General features: G+C 38.2%; 1 protein-coding gene across 1 annotated transcript in view; it reads left to right on the top strand.

Moving 5' to 3' along the window:
- The window catches only part of LOC150078438 (RRP12-like protein), a 496,297-nt gene that overhangs the window by 290,912 nt on the left and 188,831 nt on the right, over positions 1-16,554 (top strand). Inside the window, exon 22 of the mRNA XM_090384563.1 lies at positions 14,924-15,082. Coding sequence (XP_090240689.1) covers positions 14,924-15,082 — 159 coding nt within the window. The remainder of the gene's footprint in view (positions 1-14,923; positions 15,083-16,554) is intronic.

Raw genomic sequence — 16,554 nt, forward strand, 5'->3', positions numbered from 1 at the left:
GTCAGATTTTTATCAGCGATGACCTTGGCAAACTCATCAATGGATTTCTCTGCTGCCTCATGATCAGCAGATGCTTTATCACCACACATCTTTAAAAATTTTAATGCCGTATCCTTTCTTCAATTTCTGTAACCAGCCTGTTGAATATTCACAGTTCAGTTCTTTATGATAGATCTTTGCTTGTTCCGTGATCAGCTAACTGGTAAGTGACGTATGTTCACTGCGACACTGATGGATCCACTCTTTCAAAACACAATCGAGATCTTCATTTTTAGCTTTTCTATTTTTTTATTTATTTTTTTTCTGTTTTTCATTAACTTCTGTTCATCAATATCAGCATAGAACTTGAACAGTTTATCCTTCTCTCTTTCTTCAGGTCGTAGATGGTAGTTGTTTCAACACCAAACTTTCTGGTGTAAGATGTCTCACACTTATACCGCTGCCCAGTTTCTTCAAGAAATTCACTTTCTGTTCTATAGATAAACTTAAATGCTTCCTCTTCTTCTTATCACTGTTACCCGAGGTATCGGTTTTTTTTTTTTTTTTTACATTTTCAACAATATCTTTGCACCACAGAGCAGAGAATAAACTAAACAGTGAGTAATGGATATAGACACCTTGCATTGGTGATAATTGACACTTAACTGAAGTCAACACACCATATCACAGCTCTTTCCTGCCAAGGTTCCCAGTTTCCAGAACTTTCCAGTATATTTCAAAAAGTTTCAGTTTTGGGAGCTTTTTGGATTGGGGATACTCAACCTGTATATGCAGAAATGTATATAATTTTTTATGATAATAATGCCATTTGAGATCATTGAAAAATAAACTGAAGGATTATTGGGCAGTAGATTCAGTTATCTCAACACTGTTATGTGCAGGCATGCACACATACAAAAGGTATTTCAATTAAAGGCACATGGGTCCATCTTTCTTATTTTTATATTTAAGCTGTTGCTGGACCTCTTTTGTCATATTTGAACTGAAATTTTTGAATATTCATGATGAAATTGGACTGTTGTTACTATCTAGATTTTCTGATTTCTAAATTTAAAATTTGCAAACGAACTGTTTTATTTTTTCTATGTGAGAAAGTTGTTCTGTACCCTTGTTTAGCCTAAAAAATTGCCATCAGTATACTTTAGAAATGAACATACATCAGTTGTATTTGAAGGGGAAGAAACACAACAGGTGTGTGCACGCTCTCTCTCTCTCTCTCTCTCTCTCTCTCTCTCTCTCTCTCTCTCTCTCTCTCTGTGTTCAGTTCAGTACTTGCATTTAGGCATGTATAACTGCTGGTTATATGAGGTCAGTTTGGAAACCACATTACAACCATCGTGGTTGTTTTGTTTTACAAATAAAACTGGTTTACATTGATTTCAGAAGTATGCCAAAGACATTTTTAGACTAAAACCAAGGGTGAGAAAAACTTTCCCATCAAGAAAAATGAGCATTCAGGCATATTTTAAATTTAGAAATCATAAAATCTAAATAATAACAATTAGTCCATTTTAACATCAAATTCAAAAATTTTAGCTCCAGTACAATAATAAATGTTCAGACAACAAATAGCCTAAACCTAAAAATAAGCAAGATAGATCCCATTGCCTTTTAATTAAAACACCCTATATACACTGTGCTGCCACTTTATTAGGTACACCCCTGCTGTTCACACAAATGGTTTGTCCCACAATGTTGCAAGTCACGTGACCACAGTTGTGGATATAAATGCAGCAGAACCACCTTTCTAGTATCAGTTAAGTTCACTAAAAAGGCTTCTGTGGTCATGAAATCTATCCATAATTGATGCTACCAACTCTGACCAATTATAACTTTATAAACATAAGTGAAATAAAATACAAATAAAATAAAATAAAAAGTAAAATTAACTGTAAAGTATAGATTAAAATCATTAAACTGTACTACTATAAAACTGAAGCTTTCGGCAGAATCTGCTGCCTTCCTCAACATAAGTAGTGCTGCATCAACAATTCATTATAAAGCACTAAGCCTTCCCAGCAGACTCAGGATGTACTACGGTACCTGCGCATACTCCGTTTCTCATATGTTAGCACTGGAAGTGGCACAGGGCTGTATGACCTTAAAACGTTCATCCCTATCCAGGATAATGGTCTCAAATATTACATTAATCCTACAACCCTTGTATCAGTTAAGCTTACAAACCTTAGCAAGAATGGGGAAAAGAAGTGATCTAACGGACTTCGAATGTGGCATGGTAGTAGGTGCAAGACATGCTGGACAAAGCATCTCTGAAACGACAGTTCTCCTGAACTTTTCACACACCACAGTTTCAAGGGTGTATCGAAAATGGTGCAGTGAACAGAAAACATCCTCTCAATGGCACTCTTGTGGAAGAAAATGTCTTGTTGATGAGAGAGATCAGATAGGAGGATGGCTAAAATTCTGCAAGCAAACAGACAGGCCACAATGTCACACATCACATCAGAATACAACCTTGGTGTGTAGAACAAAATATTGCAACGGTCGCACTTTGTCGCGAATGGGCTACAACAGCCGATGGCCACATTGCGTACCTTTGTTATCAATGAAGAACAAGAGAGCACGCCTCCTGTGGGCACAGCAACACCAGCACTGGACTATCGAGGATTGGAAAACAGTTGCTTGGTCTGATGAGTCGAAGTTCCTGGTGCATCATGTTGATGGGAGGCTCAGAATTTGGCGAAAACAGTATGAATCCATGGGCCCATCGTGTCTGACAGCCTGTGCAAGGTGGTGAGGGCAGTGTTATGGTGTGGGGAATGTTTTCTTGGCACATGTTGGGTCCATTGATACCCATAGATTCATGTCTGAATGCCACATCGTTGCTGACCAAGTGCATCCGTTGACAGTTTATCCTCAGTGAGATTGTTACTTCCGGCAGGATAATGAGCCGGATAGCCTGAATCACTATGGAATGGTTCCAGGAACATGACAATGACTTTTCTTTGCTGCAGTGGCCTGCTTAGTCCATGGATCTCAATCCTATTGAGCATCTTTGGGATGAGCTGGAAAGGGCTGTGGCTGCAGGCTACACCTCCATCGAACCTCAAGGAACTCTAAAGTGTATTAGCTGTCTGGCGGCACCAGGGGTTTCCCCCATCTTTGCGTTGTATTCTTTGTGAATGACATGGAACACTGCGGAGGCCAGAGATTTAAAAAGTGTATGGGGAGTGGTCTGTTGTTTCTCTGACCATTTAGCCGTTGGGACCCACCGCTGCCCACACTTCGCCACGAGGAGGCAGGTCAGGCACCCAGTAGATTATTTAGTACTCTGGCAGGCTCCGCCACCTAATTTCTAAGGATTTCAGTGGTAAAGCCTAAAAAAAAAGGGGGGGGGGGACACTAGAATTTGCCCAAAAGAGATTTACAAGAAAACGGTAGAATTTAGACGTTGATTAGAATTTGGTGGCATCGTTGTTAAGGGGTGTACTTGGTCGGATTAGGGAGGAGACTGAAAACTGGGGGGAAACAGTTAGAAGAATAGGGATGATAGAGTTGCATTCCCAAAGAGGTCAGTGGAGACCCAGCTCTTTGGGGGAATGCTGGGGTAGGCAGGCAGGCAGGGAGGAGAGGAGACAGAGATCTGTCTCCTCCCTCCCCTGCCCCGGGATGGGGTTTTAAAGGGAAATGGGTTAGAGTACCTAGTTCAGATCGCCAATGGCATGTCGGCAGCAAAGCCGCAGAATGTCTTTGTCGGTGTCATCTCCAAGTAGTGTTGAATCCGGTAGGAAGGTCAAGCTGCCCCTCCCGCTCTAGGGGTGAGATATGTTAATTGGCAGTGGGGAACCCACCAGGTGAAGGGGTGGGAAACCCTTCACCTGGAAGGAACTGCATGACACACACTCATGTCTGCATGGTACTAGCATTCCTGCACATTTTCAGCATCTTGATCAATCCATGCCTAGGCAAATTCAGGCTGTTTTGAAGGCTAAAGAAGGCTCAACATGCTATTAGGTAGGTGTACCTAATAAAGTGGCAGCACAGTGTATCTTGCCATAACTAATACAGGCACTCCCCGACTTACGTAATACTTGAGGCACCTCCGTAGCCAGGTGGGCAGGAGCAGCAGTGCGTAGCACATGCTTCTTGATTAGACCAGGGTTCGAGCCCGTGACCACCAAATACGGAGGATGCAGAAAGGTCAGGGAATGACAACAGCATATCCCCAGAGCAATATGGCTTTAGTTGCTAATGCTCCTAAAAACCAAACAACAACAACGTAATACTCGACTTATGGAAATTTGGCTTTTCATAAGTTTTTGCCGGCTGTTGCAAACTTAAAAAAATCATAGAACTATATTTTGCATCCTGTAGGAATAAATGGAGGTATCATGAAAATATCATAATGTTACAACACTTTACAACACTTTTCTTTTTTTTGGTAATTCGTTCCAAGACCTGGAAGGTTGAAATTTTTGCTATATTACTAAGATATTTATTCTGTGAAAGATCATTTTTATAATGGAAATTGCACTACACTTTCATTGTTATCATAATGTTCTGTTATAAGAATCAATTTTGAAAGCCTTTGTTGATGTTGTTCTTAAGCACATTTCTGGAGGTCGCTACCATAAAACAATTTGCACTTTCCATTTTATTGGACTTATCTGTTAGTGCATCTAACAGAAAAGCCCAACGTCAGTACTCTCAACCATTGAATAGTTCTTTGGAAAGAAGTCATGAGCAGCCTCTTCCTATTGGATACCCCACATGCTAGCAAAAATCTTCTCCTACAGATGAGAGGTAGCATGGATCAGATCATTGTGAACATTACACTTAATTTGCATCCACTGAATCTAGCTGTAACCTGACTTAACAAGAAAAGCTATCCTGGACTAGTATTGCAGAAAGACTGCCTTTACTCTCACCCTTTGCAAACCCATCTATCAAATAAATATGATCCCCACTCCAGAAGAAAGTGCTGATCAAATTTGGTACTTCTGTATCTAAACTCCAACCAGTGCAACCTTTTCCATCTTTCAGTAGTCTCTTTGTCATGAGGACAGGGCCATATTCAGGGGTGGGCAGAAGGGGCATATGTCTCCCTTAACCAAAAATTTGAAATTAAAGAAAAAGAACGCAGAAGGTGTTCTACAAAAAAAAACAGGGGAAGATAAAATATCACTAATTGATGATTAGCTCCAGGTCAATGTAAAGGCCACAACCTGGTTCCAAAGGAGAATCCCAGTTTGAGCATGACCTCTGGATAATATCATACCTGCCCTTGATGTGATGTTCTTTGACTAAACCTGAACAATTAAACAGGGAAGAGAATTGTCAGCTGATATACTTGTGCTCTGAATATGCACCTGTCATCTGGTTGAAAGAGGCAGAACCAATGAAGGTCCAATAATAATTACCACCAGAGAGATCTTATCTAAGTATACAAGCAAATAGGACTTTCAATTGCTCATAAGGATTCCTTGCCACACATGGTTGTATGTCTATCAAAACATCAGAATCCTAAAACAGAAGCTAGGCATCCTTGAGAAACTAATCCTCTTCCAACTGGTTTTTGTGATATGCTTGCCAAAAACATAGCTTGAGTCAGAACAGAAATCAGTTGCCTGTGCCAGCTTCTGCTGGTTATGAAGCATTTTTTGCATCAGGTTTCTCCACCTGGGGTTGTGGTATATACATAAAAGAGAATGAACAAATTTATTTCCTCTTACATGAAACGATCTTTGTAATGATGCATTCAATACAGAACCCAGTTGATTGGCATTAAGATATATACAGGATGTATCATAATGTGTGGGACCAACTTCAGTGATGGATTTAGAATCTAAACAGTAAAAAAGCTCATTTGAACATATGTTTGATTATGCCTTGTTTTCAACATGCAGCCATCCGACCAGGCTAGCTGGGTGGGTAAAGTGCCTGCCTGGCAACCCAAAGGTCGCGGGTTCGATTCCCGCCTCGGGCTTGGATCAAAGTACTGCAAAAACCTTGGGAGGTGCATTATGGCCACAGAAGCCTATGCGCCAACAACTACAAAAAAAAAAAAAAAAAACGTGCAGCCATTTTTGTGTTTCAGAAATTCTTTTCACAAACTGAACATAACTGGTTCCATTCAACTGTTTACAAATAATGCTTGATATCTCATAGAGATCTCTGCTGTAAACAAGATCCATAGTGTTCTTTGAAGTAATTTCAGTGAGTTGTTCTCACTACATCTGGAACTTGTTAATATTTTGATATTGTGCATTCGCTGTGATAATGGAGGTTTAGTTGTATCAAGAGATGGCAGGCATGCATCTCCTGTATGGACTTGCTAGATGCAGTGCAACCAAGACAAGATGTCTGTATGCAGGAAACTCCTTAATTGTCATGTTCCAAATAAGAAGACCTTTCAGAGAATATCTTTAAACAGGCCCATGGGGCTGGGAATTTCCATACTATAATAATTAATGATAAACACCAGCCAAGAAATTAAACTGAAAATTTACTATACAATGAAATAATACACAATGAAATGTGATGCAAATAAAAATAAAAACACTGATTAAATTAAAGTTACAATATAATTTAAAATTTAAAATATAGTTAAAAGCAATAAAATTAATTAAAATAAACTAGGTTAAAAGCGATAAAACAATGAAACCTGGAGCTTTCGGAGAACTGCCGTCTCCTTCTTCAACAGCATACTACTAGTGCTAAGGCACATCCTTAAGTAGCCGGTCCATGGCACTCATGCACGTGATCATCAGACACATGATCTACATTCTCCATGCGCGTATCGGAAATGGAAGTGGCTCGGGAGCATGTCAAACAGAAACGGTCATCCCTTCTGAGGACAACTGCCTCAAACAGGGGGTGTAAACGGATCCTCCTGTCCCTATTAATAGTATTGTGACTGGATGAACTGATTCGCAAGCTCTCGAGCCACCTGTGTTCCCAAAATCCATGGGCGCGGTCAGTAATGACAGCGTCTTCAGGGGAGATCCGATGCTGCTTTTCCCAGAAATGCTCTGCCACAGCAGACCTCGCATAGTTAGCAGTCTTGATAGCGGTCGTGTGTTCCCCCAGACGGTCCTTTAAACGTCGCCCCGTTTCCCCCATAACACTCCTCACAATCCGGGCACTTAATCTCGTAGACCACATTGCTAGTATGGTCCTGGGCTACGGGATCTTTAACTTGGGATATCACTGTGTGCAACCTCCGACCTGGAAGTTGCACACAGCGAGTCTGGCACTCCCGCAATGCCCGTACAATACGTTCTGAAAGGCCCGGATAGTAAGGAATGTATGCAGTAGCCACAGGGGCAGGCTACTCCCTACGATTGGACTCAACCCTATGAATATATTTGTCCAAGACCCTCTGGGGGTATCCACATTTCCTGAGGTCTGCCGTGACTTTGCAGATTTCTATTTCCTTTTCTTCAGGGGTACTACAGTGGGTCCGCACCCTATTCAACAATGCCCTGGCTACACTGTTCTTATGATGACAAGCCTGTGCTGAGCTATAATGAACAAATTGGCCACGGCACATAGGCTTTCTATAGATCGTTGTTTTTAATCTAGATCCATCTCTGCTCACCAAGACATCCAGAAACGGGAGGGACCCAGCTTCTTCCACCTCCGAGGTAAATTGTATAAATGTGGAAAAGCTGTTGAGCAAATTGAGCACCTCATCTTCCTTTCCCTTTTTTAAAATAGTGAAGGTATCGTCCACATATCTCCTCCACTCGTGCATGGGGAAATTCAACTGATGAAAACCCTAGTTTCCACAATTCAACTGATGAAAAACCCTAGTTGGCCACAATGGCACTGATGGGGGAACCCATGGCACGGCCATGGGTTCCCCCATCAGTGCCATTGTGGCCAACTAGGGTTTTTCATCAGTTGAATTTCCCCATGCGCGAGTGGAGGAGATATGTGGACGATACGTTCACTATTTTAAAAAAGGGAAAGGAAGATGAGGTGCTCAATTTGCTCAACAGCTTTTCCACATTTATACAATTTACCTCGGAGGTGGAAGAAGCTGGGTCCCTCCCGTTTCTGGATGTCTTGGTGAGCAGAGATGGATCTAGATTAAAAACAACGATCTATAGAAAGCCTATGTGCCGTGGCCAATTTGTTCATTATAGCTCAGCACAGGCTTGTCATCATAAGAACAGTGTAGCCAGGGCATTGTTGAATAGGGTGCGGACCCACTGTAGTACCCCTGAAGAAAAGGAAATAGAAATCTGCAAAGTCACGGCAGACCTCAGGAAATGTGGATACCCCCAGAGGGTCTTGGACAAATATATTCATAGGGTTGAGTCCAATTGTAGGGAATGGCTTGCCCCTGTGGCTACTGCATACATTCCTTACTATCCGGGCCTTTCAGAACGTATTGTACGGGCATTGCGGGAGTGCCAGACTCGCTGTGTGCAACTTCCGGGTCGGAGGTTGCACACAGTGATATCCCAAGTTAAAGATCCCGTAGCCCAGGACCATACTAGCAATGTGGTCTACGAGATTAAGTGCCCGGATTGTGAGGAGTGTTATGTGGGGGAAACGGGGGCGACGTTTAAAGGACCGTCTGGGGGAACACACGACCGCTATCAAGACTGCTAACTATGTGAGGTCTGCTGTGGCAGAGCATTTCTGGGAAAAGCAGCATCGGATCTCCCCTGAAGACGCGGTCATTACTGACCGGGCCCATGGATTTTGGGAACGCAAGTGGCTCGAGAGCTTGCGAATCGGTTCATCCAGTCACAATACTATTAATAGGGACAGGGGGATCCGTTTACACCCCCTGTTTGAGGCAGTTGTCCTCAGAAGGGATGACCGTTTCTGTTTGACATGCTCCCGAGCCACTTCCATTTCCGATACGCGCATGGAGAATGTAGATCATGTGTCTGATGATCACGTGCATGAGTGCCATGGACCGGCTACTTAAGGATGTGTCTTAGCACTAGTAGTATGCTGCTGAAGAAGGAGACGGCAGTTTTCCGAAAGCTCCAGGTTTCATTGTTTTATTGCTTTTAACCTAGTTTATTTTAATTCATTTTATTGCTTTTAACTATATTTTAAATTTTAAATTATATTGTAACTATAATTTAATCAGTTTTTTATTTTTATTTGCATCACATTTCATTGTATATTATTTCATTGTATAGTAAATTTTCAGTTTAATTTCTTGGCTGGTGTTTATCATTAATTATTATAGTACTTTCAGAGAATGTATGATTGCATTATGGAAACTGGTTTATTTAGAAAACGAGTTTCTGAGACGCCTGGAACTTTTGAATGGGTGCGTATGTCTATAATGAGGCATTTGCAGGTTCGTATTCATGCACATGGGTGGTCGTTTTGAACATTTCCTGTAAACGTGAGCAGATTTGTGTTCAGATGGCTGGAACACAAAAATGGCTTTAATTCAGTTTAGGCTTAGGTCCCAAATCCATCCCTGAAATGGGTCCCACATGTTATAATACACCCTGTGTATCATATCATGTTATGTATATATCTCCTTCCTGTGCAGGAGTGGCTTATGACCTTACTGCAAATGCAAATACTAGAACCATAATTGAAGATCCAACAAGAGTGCAAATTGACTTGATCTTATCCTTTCCTCTGGATTATGTCATATCGATCACTCTCCTGAAACATCCTATATATTAGACCATGATACCATTGCAACTTTTCTTCAGATTCCTACATCTGATTTAAATGCAATATAAAATTGAAAAGAATAGAAATTTCACCTAAGTTCTTAGATCCAGCAAAATGCATTGTGCAGCAAAGTACATTCCTGAAATGTTTTGCAAACTTGTCATCCAAAACTGTTGGTATACTGACTAGATGGCTCAAATCTGTCTCAATCTCCCTCAGAGCAAAGTTCAGTTGTTCTTATAATCATTTGTTCCTCCTCCTAGAATCCCTAGCTGCCAGAAAAATTCTGGATGAAAGTGATATTCCACAAGATATGAAAATTCTCTGGAATTCCAGAGGATTTCCATATCTTTTGGAGATTGGTATTCACAGTAAAAGGCAGGCCACTGTAAATAAAGAATACTACTGTATGCTCCACTGTACTAATTTCCACATCATATTTCCCTAAGATAATTGATGAAAAGCTTTGTTGAGCTTCTTGTGGTGAAGTCTGTTGAACCTATTTTTATTTGGACATGAGGTTGTTCCCAGATGATGCACTCCTGTTCATCATTGTCACCAAATAGCAACTCATAATAGCTATCAGCTGCCCTGACGTTCCAGTCATCAGCCACTGCAGGTATGGATAATGCATTATATTTCATAATCAAATGCCTTTGCACATTCCTTATAGATCTTCTGCTTCGCATATATAATTCCCTTCTGTCTGACTGAAATCTTCCCTGATCGATGGAATTGGTACTCAGTTGTTCCTCTGCTAAAGATGCACCCACCTACTAAAAGATTTAGGCGCCTCCGTAGCCAGGTGGGAAGGAGCAGCAGTGCGTAGCACACACTTCTTGATTAGACCGGGGTTCGAGCCCGTCACCACTAAATACTGAGGATGCGGAAAGGTCAGGGAATGACCACCGCATATCCCGGAGCAATATGGCCTTAGTTGCTAATGCTCCTAAAAAAAATATATAAACAATAAACTAAAAGATTTAGGCCAATTTTAATTGCTCCCACCCTCCTGAAAATCCTTGAAAAAAATCCTCTTTCAAAAACTCACTCAACACTTCTTGCCACAAGTTTCAAAGCAGTTCCCAGATAGATCAAAAATGACTGATCTGCCATACAGTTGGTGGTTCTACAGGCATTAGAAAACAAGAATGAAATCCAAGCAACCTTTGACAGTTTATTCTGCATCCCTTCTGGATCTGTTACAACACTTCATTAAAACTAAGTGATTTACTTGCTTTTCTTGGGTCACTTCTGCAAAACAAGACCTCCCACCTAAAATATGATAAACAGCTGCTTTTAGTAGGCATGCCACAAGAATAAAGACTGAAAGCAGGGGAGTTCTTTCCAGACTGTTATTCTTAGTTGTGCTTCTTCCATTCATACGTTCCAGAGGAGGTGTACAGTTTATGTAGATGGCATTGATATACTTACCATCATCCCTCAAACAGCATAACCATCTGCTGTAACCACAACCATTAACAGTGGACTAAATTTTTTTTTTTTTTTTTTTTTTTTTTGTTCAAAGATATTTGATCTGTGGACTATAACTGAAACCTCAACAGATATGTCATTCTGGTATTGTCATGAAAACTCAGTCCAACAGATAATGCCACAGGTTGAATGGGATACCTATGTGAAACATCATACTACAGAGATTTTGACATCCTTTTTGATTAAGAGATGTGGTTCAACCACTGTTATGACTTTCTTGTAAAGAACGTTAGACGGAGAACTAAACATCTCCTATACATAAACGGTACAAACAAAATGGGAACATTCCTTCAGTCAGTGGTCCATCCAACAATAACATATGCAACTGATATCTGGGCATCTTCTCTCTTTCTTTAAAAATGAAATTTTTTTTCTCAGATTGGGCCCTCCTGAAAATTCACCTATCCCCTCAGTCACATTATCTGAGCAGCTACACACATCCAGGTTTGTTTATAAATTCTAATATTCTTCTAGAGAATTGCAATAACCACAAAAATGTTCATAGGTAAAATGAAAGTTTCAGATATATGGCACTTGCATGACCCCCCAAACTTTCATAAATACCAGTCTACAGTTTATAAAATACAGTCATTCCTTGTATAACACGTGTTTACACTACACGAATTCGATCATACACGATTTATAAATAGAGGAACGATATCATATATAACATGAACCAAATTCGCTTATGCATGATTCGCCTTTGTGTTTACAAGAAATGGCAGTCGAGCGTGGAATCAACCCAACTGAACGCAACACGATAGGAATGAAGAGAAGATTCAGAAAATGTATTTATGTTTTTATATCAGTGAAGGGGAAACACATTTCGCTATAATAACGTAAAAACCCATACAATTTCAGCTATTGGTATTATCGCAAATGCAATTAGATCGAATTTACTACCAGTTTGTAACAGATTCCACTAGCAGGAACGCAGCTGGAAATTTTTATTGTTTTATGGCAGTAACCCCCAGAAATGTGCTTTAGTAAAATGTGAGCCAGTGAGGTGTTTCATAGTGTGTCTCTGCCTATACGGTGTTGTTTATTCAGTTGCTACATGCGCACAGCTTTGTTTATGTGTATCAAGCGTGCTTCCTCATTTTGTAATTGTGCTTTCCTCATTTTGTAATTGTGCTTTATTCCCTAAAAATGAGTAAAATACTTAAAAGGTGTGAAAAGGAAGTGTCCTGGTGAAGACACTACAGATTTAGAGAGAAAAAGAAAAGCAATATCAATAAACAGAGGCGGGCTGGGTTAAAAATTCTTACCTGGGAAAATTTGTAGTGGCCACATACTAGCGTTTATGGCCAAAATCACACCGGCCTCCGGTAAGGCTTATGGCCAATCCGCCTCTGTCGATAGAGAAAAACTATGAAATTGCGAAAAGCTTTGAGCAAAATGAAAGACCATTTGATATTGCACATGCTACAGGCCTAAATGAGGCAATGCCGAGAATTACAAAGAATGCAGAGAAAATAAAAACTTTCATAGCAGGAACAACTCAAAATGTAATTAAAATCTATTAGATTAAGACACAAAGAATTGGAAGAGATGGAATGGCTGTCATATGTTTGGATAGAAAATCAAACAAAAAACAAGTTTGCTTACGATAGAAGCAAAAGCATTGGCAATATTTTATTACGTAATAAAATACTTACTTATTTTATTACAATAATTTATTGTGTTTGGTAATGTTTTGGTTATAAATGTGTGTTCAATCTTGGGTGGTCGGCACCTAACCCTATTTTTCCCATAGGGCCTGTTGTTTATATTGCATGATTTTGCATTGCACGATTGTTTCTAGGAACACAACTATTGTGCTATATGAGGACTGATTGTACTGTGTAAAAACTGTTTTATCTGAGCTCAAGCACTGCCAACTAAATAGTCCTTACTTCAGGACTATTTAGTTGGCATAATAAATAAGGCCTTGTAATACTTGTTAATGACAGCAAATGCAGATGGCATTCCTCTCCTTGGTCCCATCCTTAAATAACTAGGATATCTATCCTACATAGTCACATCCTCATTCCTCAGCGAGTTCTCACTTCACAGAACATAAAAATGTTGAACTGCAAGAGAAATGCCTTCTTATGGTGCACTGCAGAATACAGATAATGGTATGGATAATGGACCCTTTTCCTTATGTGCATGATACTGTTCAGCCATGGGCACCATTTTGAATGGTTGGACTAATACTACTGTGAATATTGATTTACAACATCCATAATAATGAAGAGACTGTGTGTGTTTGATTTTTATATTTTATAATTGTACTTAAAAGATACTTTGCCTGCATATATTTTGCATTAAGTGCAAAATATTTGCACTGTATTTTACACCTGTACTCATTCTATTTAACTTTATTACTCACTAAACTGTGTTATTATTCCCTGCCTGTTGGCTGTGATGAGCATCCTATTGTTTATATTATGTACAATTATCACGTAATGATAAAGATTATTTATTTATTTAATATCCAACACTGCAATGTGAAACATTCATGATATGTAATAAAGAAGTCAGTGAGTACTAAATAAGCTAGACAATATATTTCTAGGATATAGTTTATTGATAGACCCTATCAATAAGCTATACCCTAGAAAACTAATTACCATCTTTACATATTGATAAGCTTCTTTTCTAGGGCAATGCCAGTTAGTGTGTAAATAATAAGTTCAGTTACTATCTGTTTCTGTAAATAATAGGCATGAAATAATTTCCTCAAATAATTATTAATGTTAAGGAGAAATTGCTTTTAATCTGTTCTTTTACAATGGGGCCAGCATTGGTCCCTTTATAAAAGAAACATTGGCATGACAGATAGTAACATAATTTAAACAATGAAAGATAATACTAGTGTGCATTTTAAGAAAAGTTCTCTGTTTCACTGCTGACAGGAAATCTAAGCTACATTTTTAATGGAAATTTTGTTGAAGTTACTTGTAATTTGCATTATCATATCAGTACTTTTTTTCTTTTTCAAATAAAAAAAAAATTAACATATTGTTCAAGGATCTTTTAGGGTTTTTTTTTTTTTTTTCTCTCTATTTTTACAAATTTTACAAATAGGTGGATTTTCTATATAAAAATAGTGAAAAGATATGGTAAAAACAGAAACATTAAAGGCTATGCCCACCTGTCAAGCATAGATGACGTCTAACTGAAATTCTTACACACTGGACTGGGTTAAACTGTGCCTTTTTGATTTCCTTTTACAGGGGGTTTATGGATTGCAGACCTTTAAGAGAAATATTTTGGATCTTTCTTGCAATATTTCAAGATCAGCCAAGTTGATGGGATTTGATTCTAACATATTCAATGTAAAAAAAAAAAAAAGGGTTGGGTAAGAATTAGCCTTTAACTGAAGTCATCATGCTTTGGATGAGTGGGTGGTTACTGTTATTTTTGTACAAAAATCTTTTTTTTTCTTTTTTTTTCCCCTCTATATTAAAATCATCTGTTCTGTTATGCAGTATGTCCCTTAACTCATGATAGTAAGATAACTTTGACGAATAAACATTTTCACCCTTTGAAGCCTCCATTAAGCGAAATGGAGGAATTGCATCAAATGATGATAGTCTTCTACCACCTAGTGAATTATGTTAAGTTTTTTTTTTTTTTTTATGTTATTTTTACTTATGAACATTTAGTTTCCTATTTGATGGTAAATATATACTGAAATGGTTTTATTAAATTATGCTTTTTATAGTGATTTAATATTCACTACTCTTATAGTTTCACTTTGCTAGATCAATGCTAAGTACATTTCATCCATTTCTGTTTCATGCTTGCTGTTATGCAGTCTGAAGACTCCACTATACAGAAGAAAGCTTATAGAGTTTTGGAGGAGCTCTGCAAGAGTGAAACAGATGCATGTCTAACATTTATCAAAAGTAATACTCTTAAGCTTAAGGAATTGTTGATTTCTTCACTCTCTAAATCAGCTGCTTCCTCAAAGGCTGTAAGTATAAACAAGAGCAACTTGATATTTTTAAACATTTTTGGAAATACAGGTAACCCTTGTGTAACACGGTAGTTTGGTTCCTACAAAATCTCGTGTAATGTGAAACTGTCTTATATGGGACTAAGAACCAGTACAAGAACGGGGGTTACATTCCAGAAGCTAACAAAAATACAGCATTTTTTTTTTATATAACTATCAGAAACTTAATTTTTATAGTAGTAATAACTTAATATTTTAACTTTATTTTTATAAAGTTATAAATTTTATAAATTGTAATAACTGAACAAACATCTTACCTTACAAACTGTGATACTTATATGTCAGATAAAGTATGTTCATTTAATTTTCTTCCTCTTCATTGCTGCTAATCAAAATCTCTTCTGCAGCATCTAGATTTCGTCTACCTTCTGCTGCTCTCTTTAAAAGTCACGAACTGCATGCTTCGAAATCACAATTTTTTATTCTCTAAAACAAGCACAAGTTCAATAGCACAGAACTCAGGGATCTCCCAACAAAATACAGTGGACTCCCCCACTTAGATATAAATTACAAATTTAACTTTATCACCTTACCAATTAACAAAGTTAAATAATATGTGAAAATCGGAAGAATATGTACATTGCTTAATTGATATGTACATACTAACTGATATTTCTGTTCACTGACTTATTTTTTTTTTTTTTGTTGTTTTAAAATTTAAAACAGTAAAAATGATAAGCAATTAATAACAAAGAACGCAGCATGCACAAGTGAGGTGCAGATAATGAGTTTCTGAAAATTTATTTATGTTTTTTTATATGATTGAATATTTCACCATAATAATGTGAAAACACACACAATTCCAGCTATTGGTACTATAGCAAATGCAAGAAGATAGTTTATTACTTGTTTATAATTGATTACACTAACAGAAAATACCAATAAACCGGAAACTGCAAATTGTTTTTAATTGTTTTATGGCAGTGACCTCCAGAAATGTGCTTTAGAAAAATACCATGAAGGCGACAACGATTAGCGAGTCAACAGCGGGGATTCACAAAAGGAATGGAAACATTGAAAATTACGTCTAAAATAATAGCAGGATTTTCCCAGTGCAAAAGCTCAAAAATACAGTGTTATGTAAGATTTCTCGCGATTCTCAAACCATGTTAATTAAGTACTGTGTTATGCAAGGTTTTCTGCAATTCTCAAACAGTGTTGTAAAAGTACCGTGTTATATGGGGGTTGCCTGTATGCATAATACCGATATGGATGATATGACCAAATGTATTTTCATGCCTTTCCGTGGATATTGTGAGTTGTTCTAGAAGTTCCATCCCATGATAGAATTATTTAAACAATAATCTTTATATGTAATCAGACAAACAGCTTCTTCCAAGTATTTTTTTTTTTTTTTTTTTTTTTTGAATCTTTAAAGAAGTAAAGATTTGTTACTCAGCAGAAAATTTCTGATTCTTTAAAATTCTTTC

The sequence above is a fragment of the Mastigoproctus giganteus genome, chromosome 11 (genome assembly GCF_048544385.1).
Source record: "Mastigoproctus giganteus isolate SK-2022 chromosome 11, ASM4854438v1, whole genome shotgun sequence".
Classification (NCBI taxonomy): Eukaryota; Metazoa; Arthropoda; class Arachnida; order Uropygi; family Thelyphonidae; genus Mastigoproctus; species Mastigoproctus giganteus.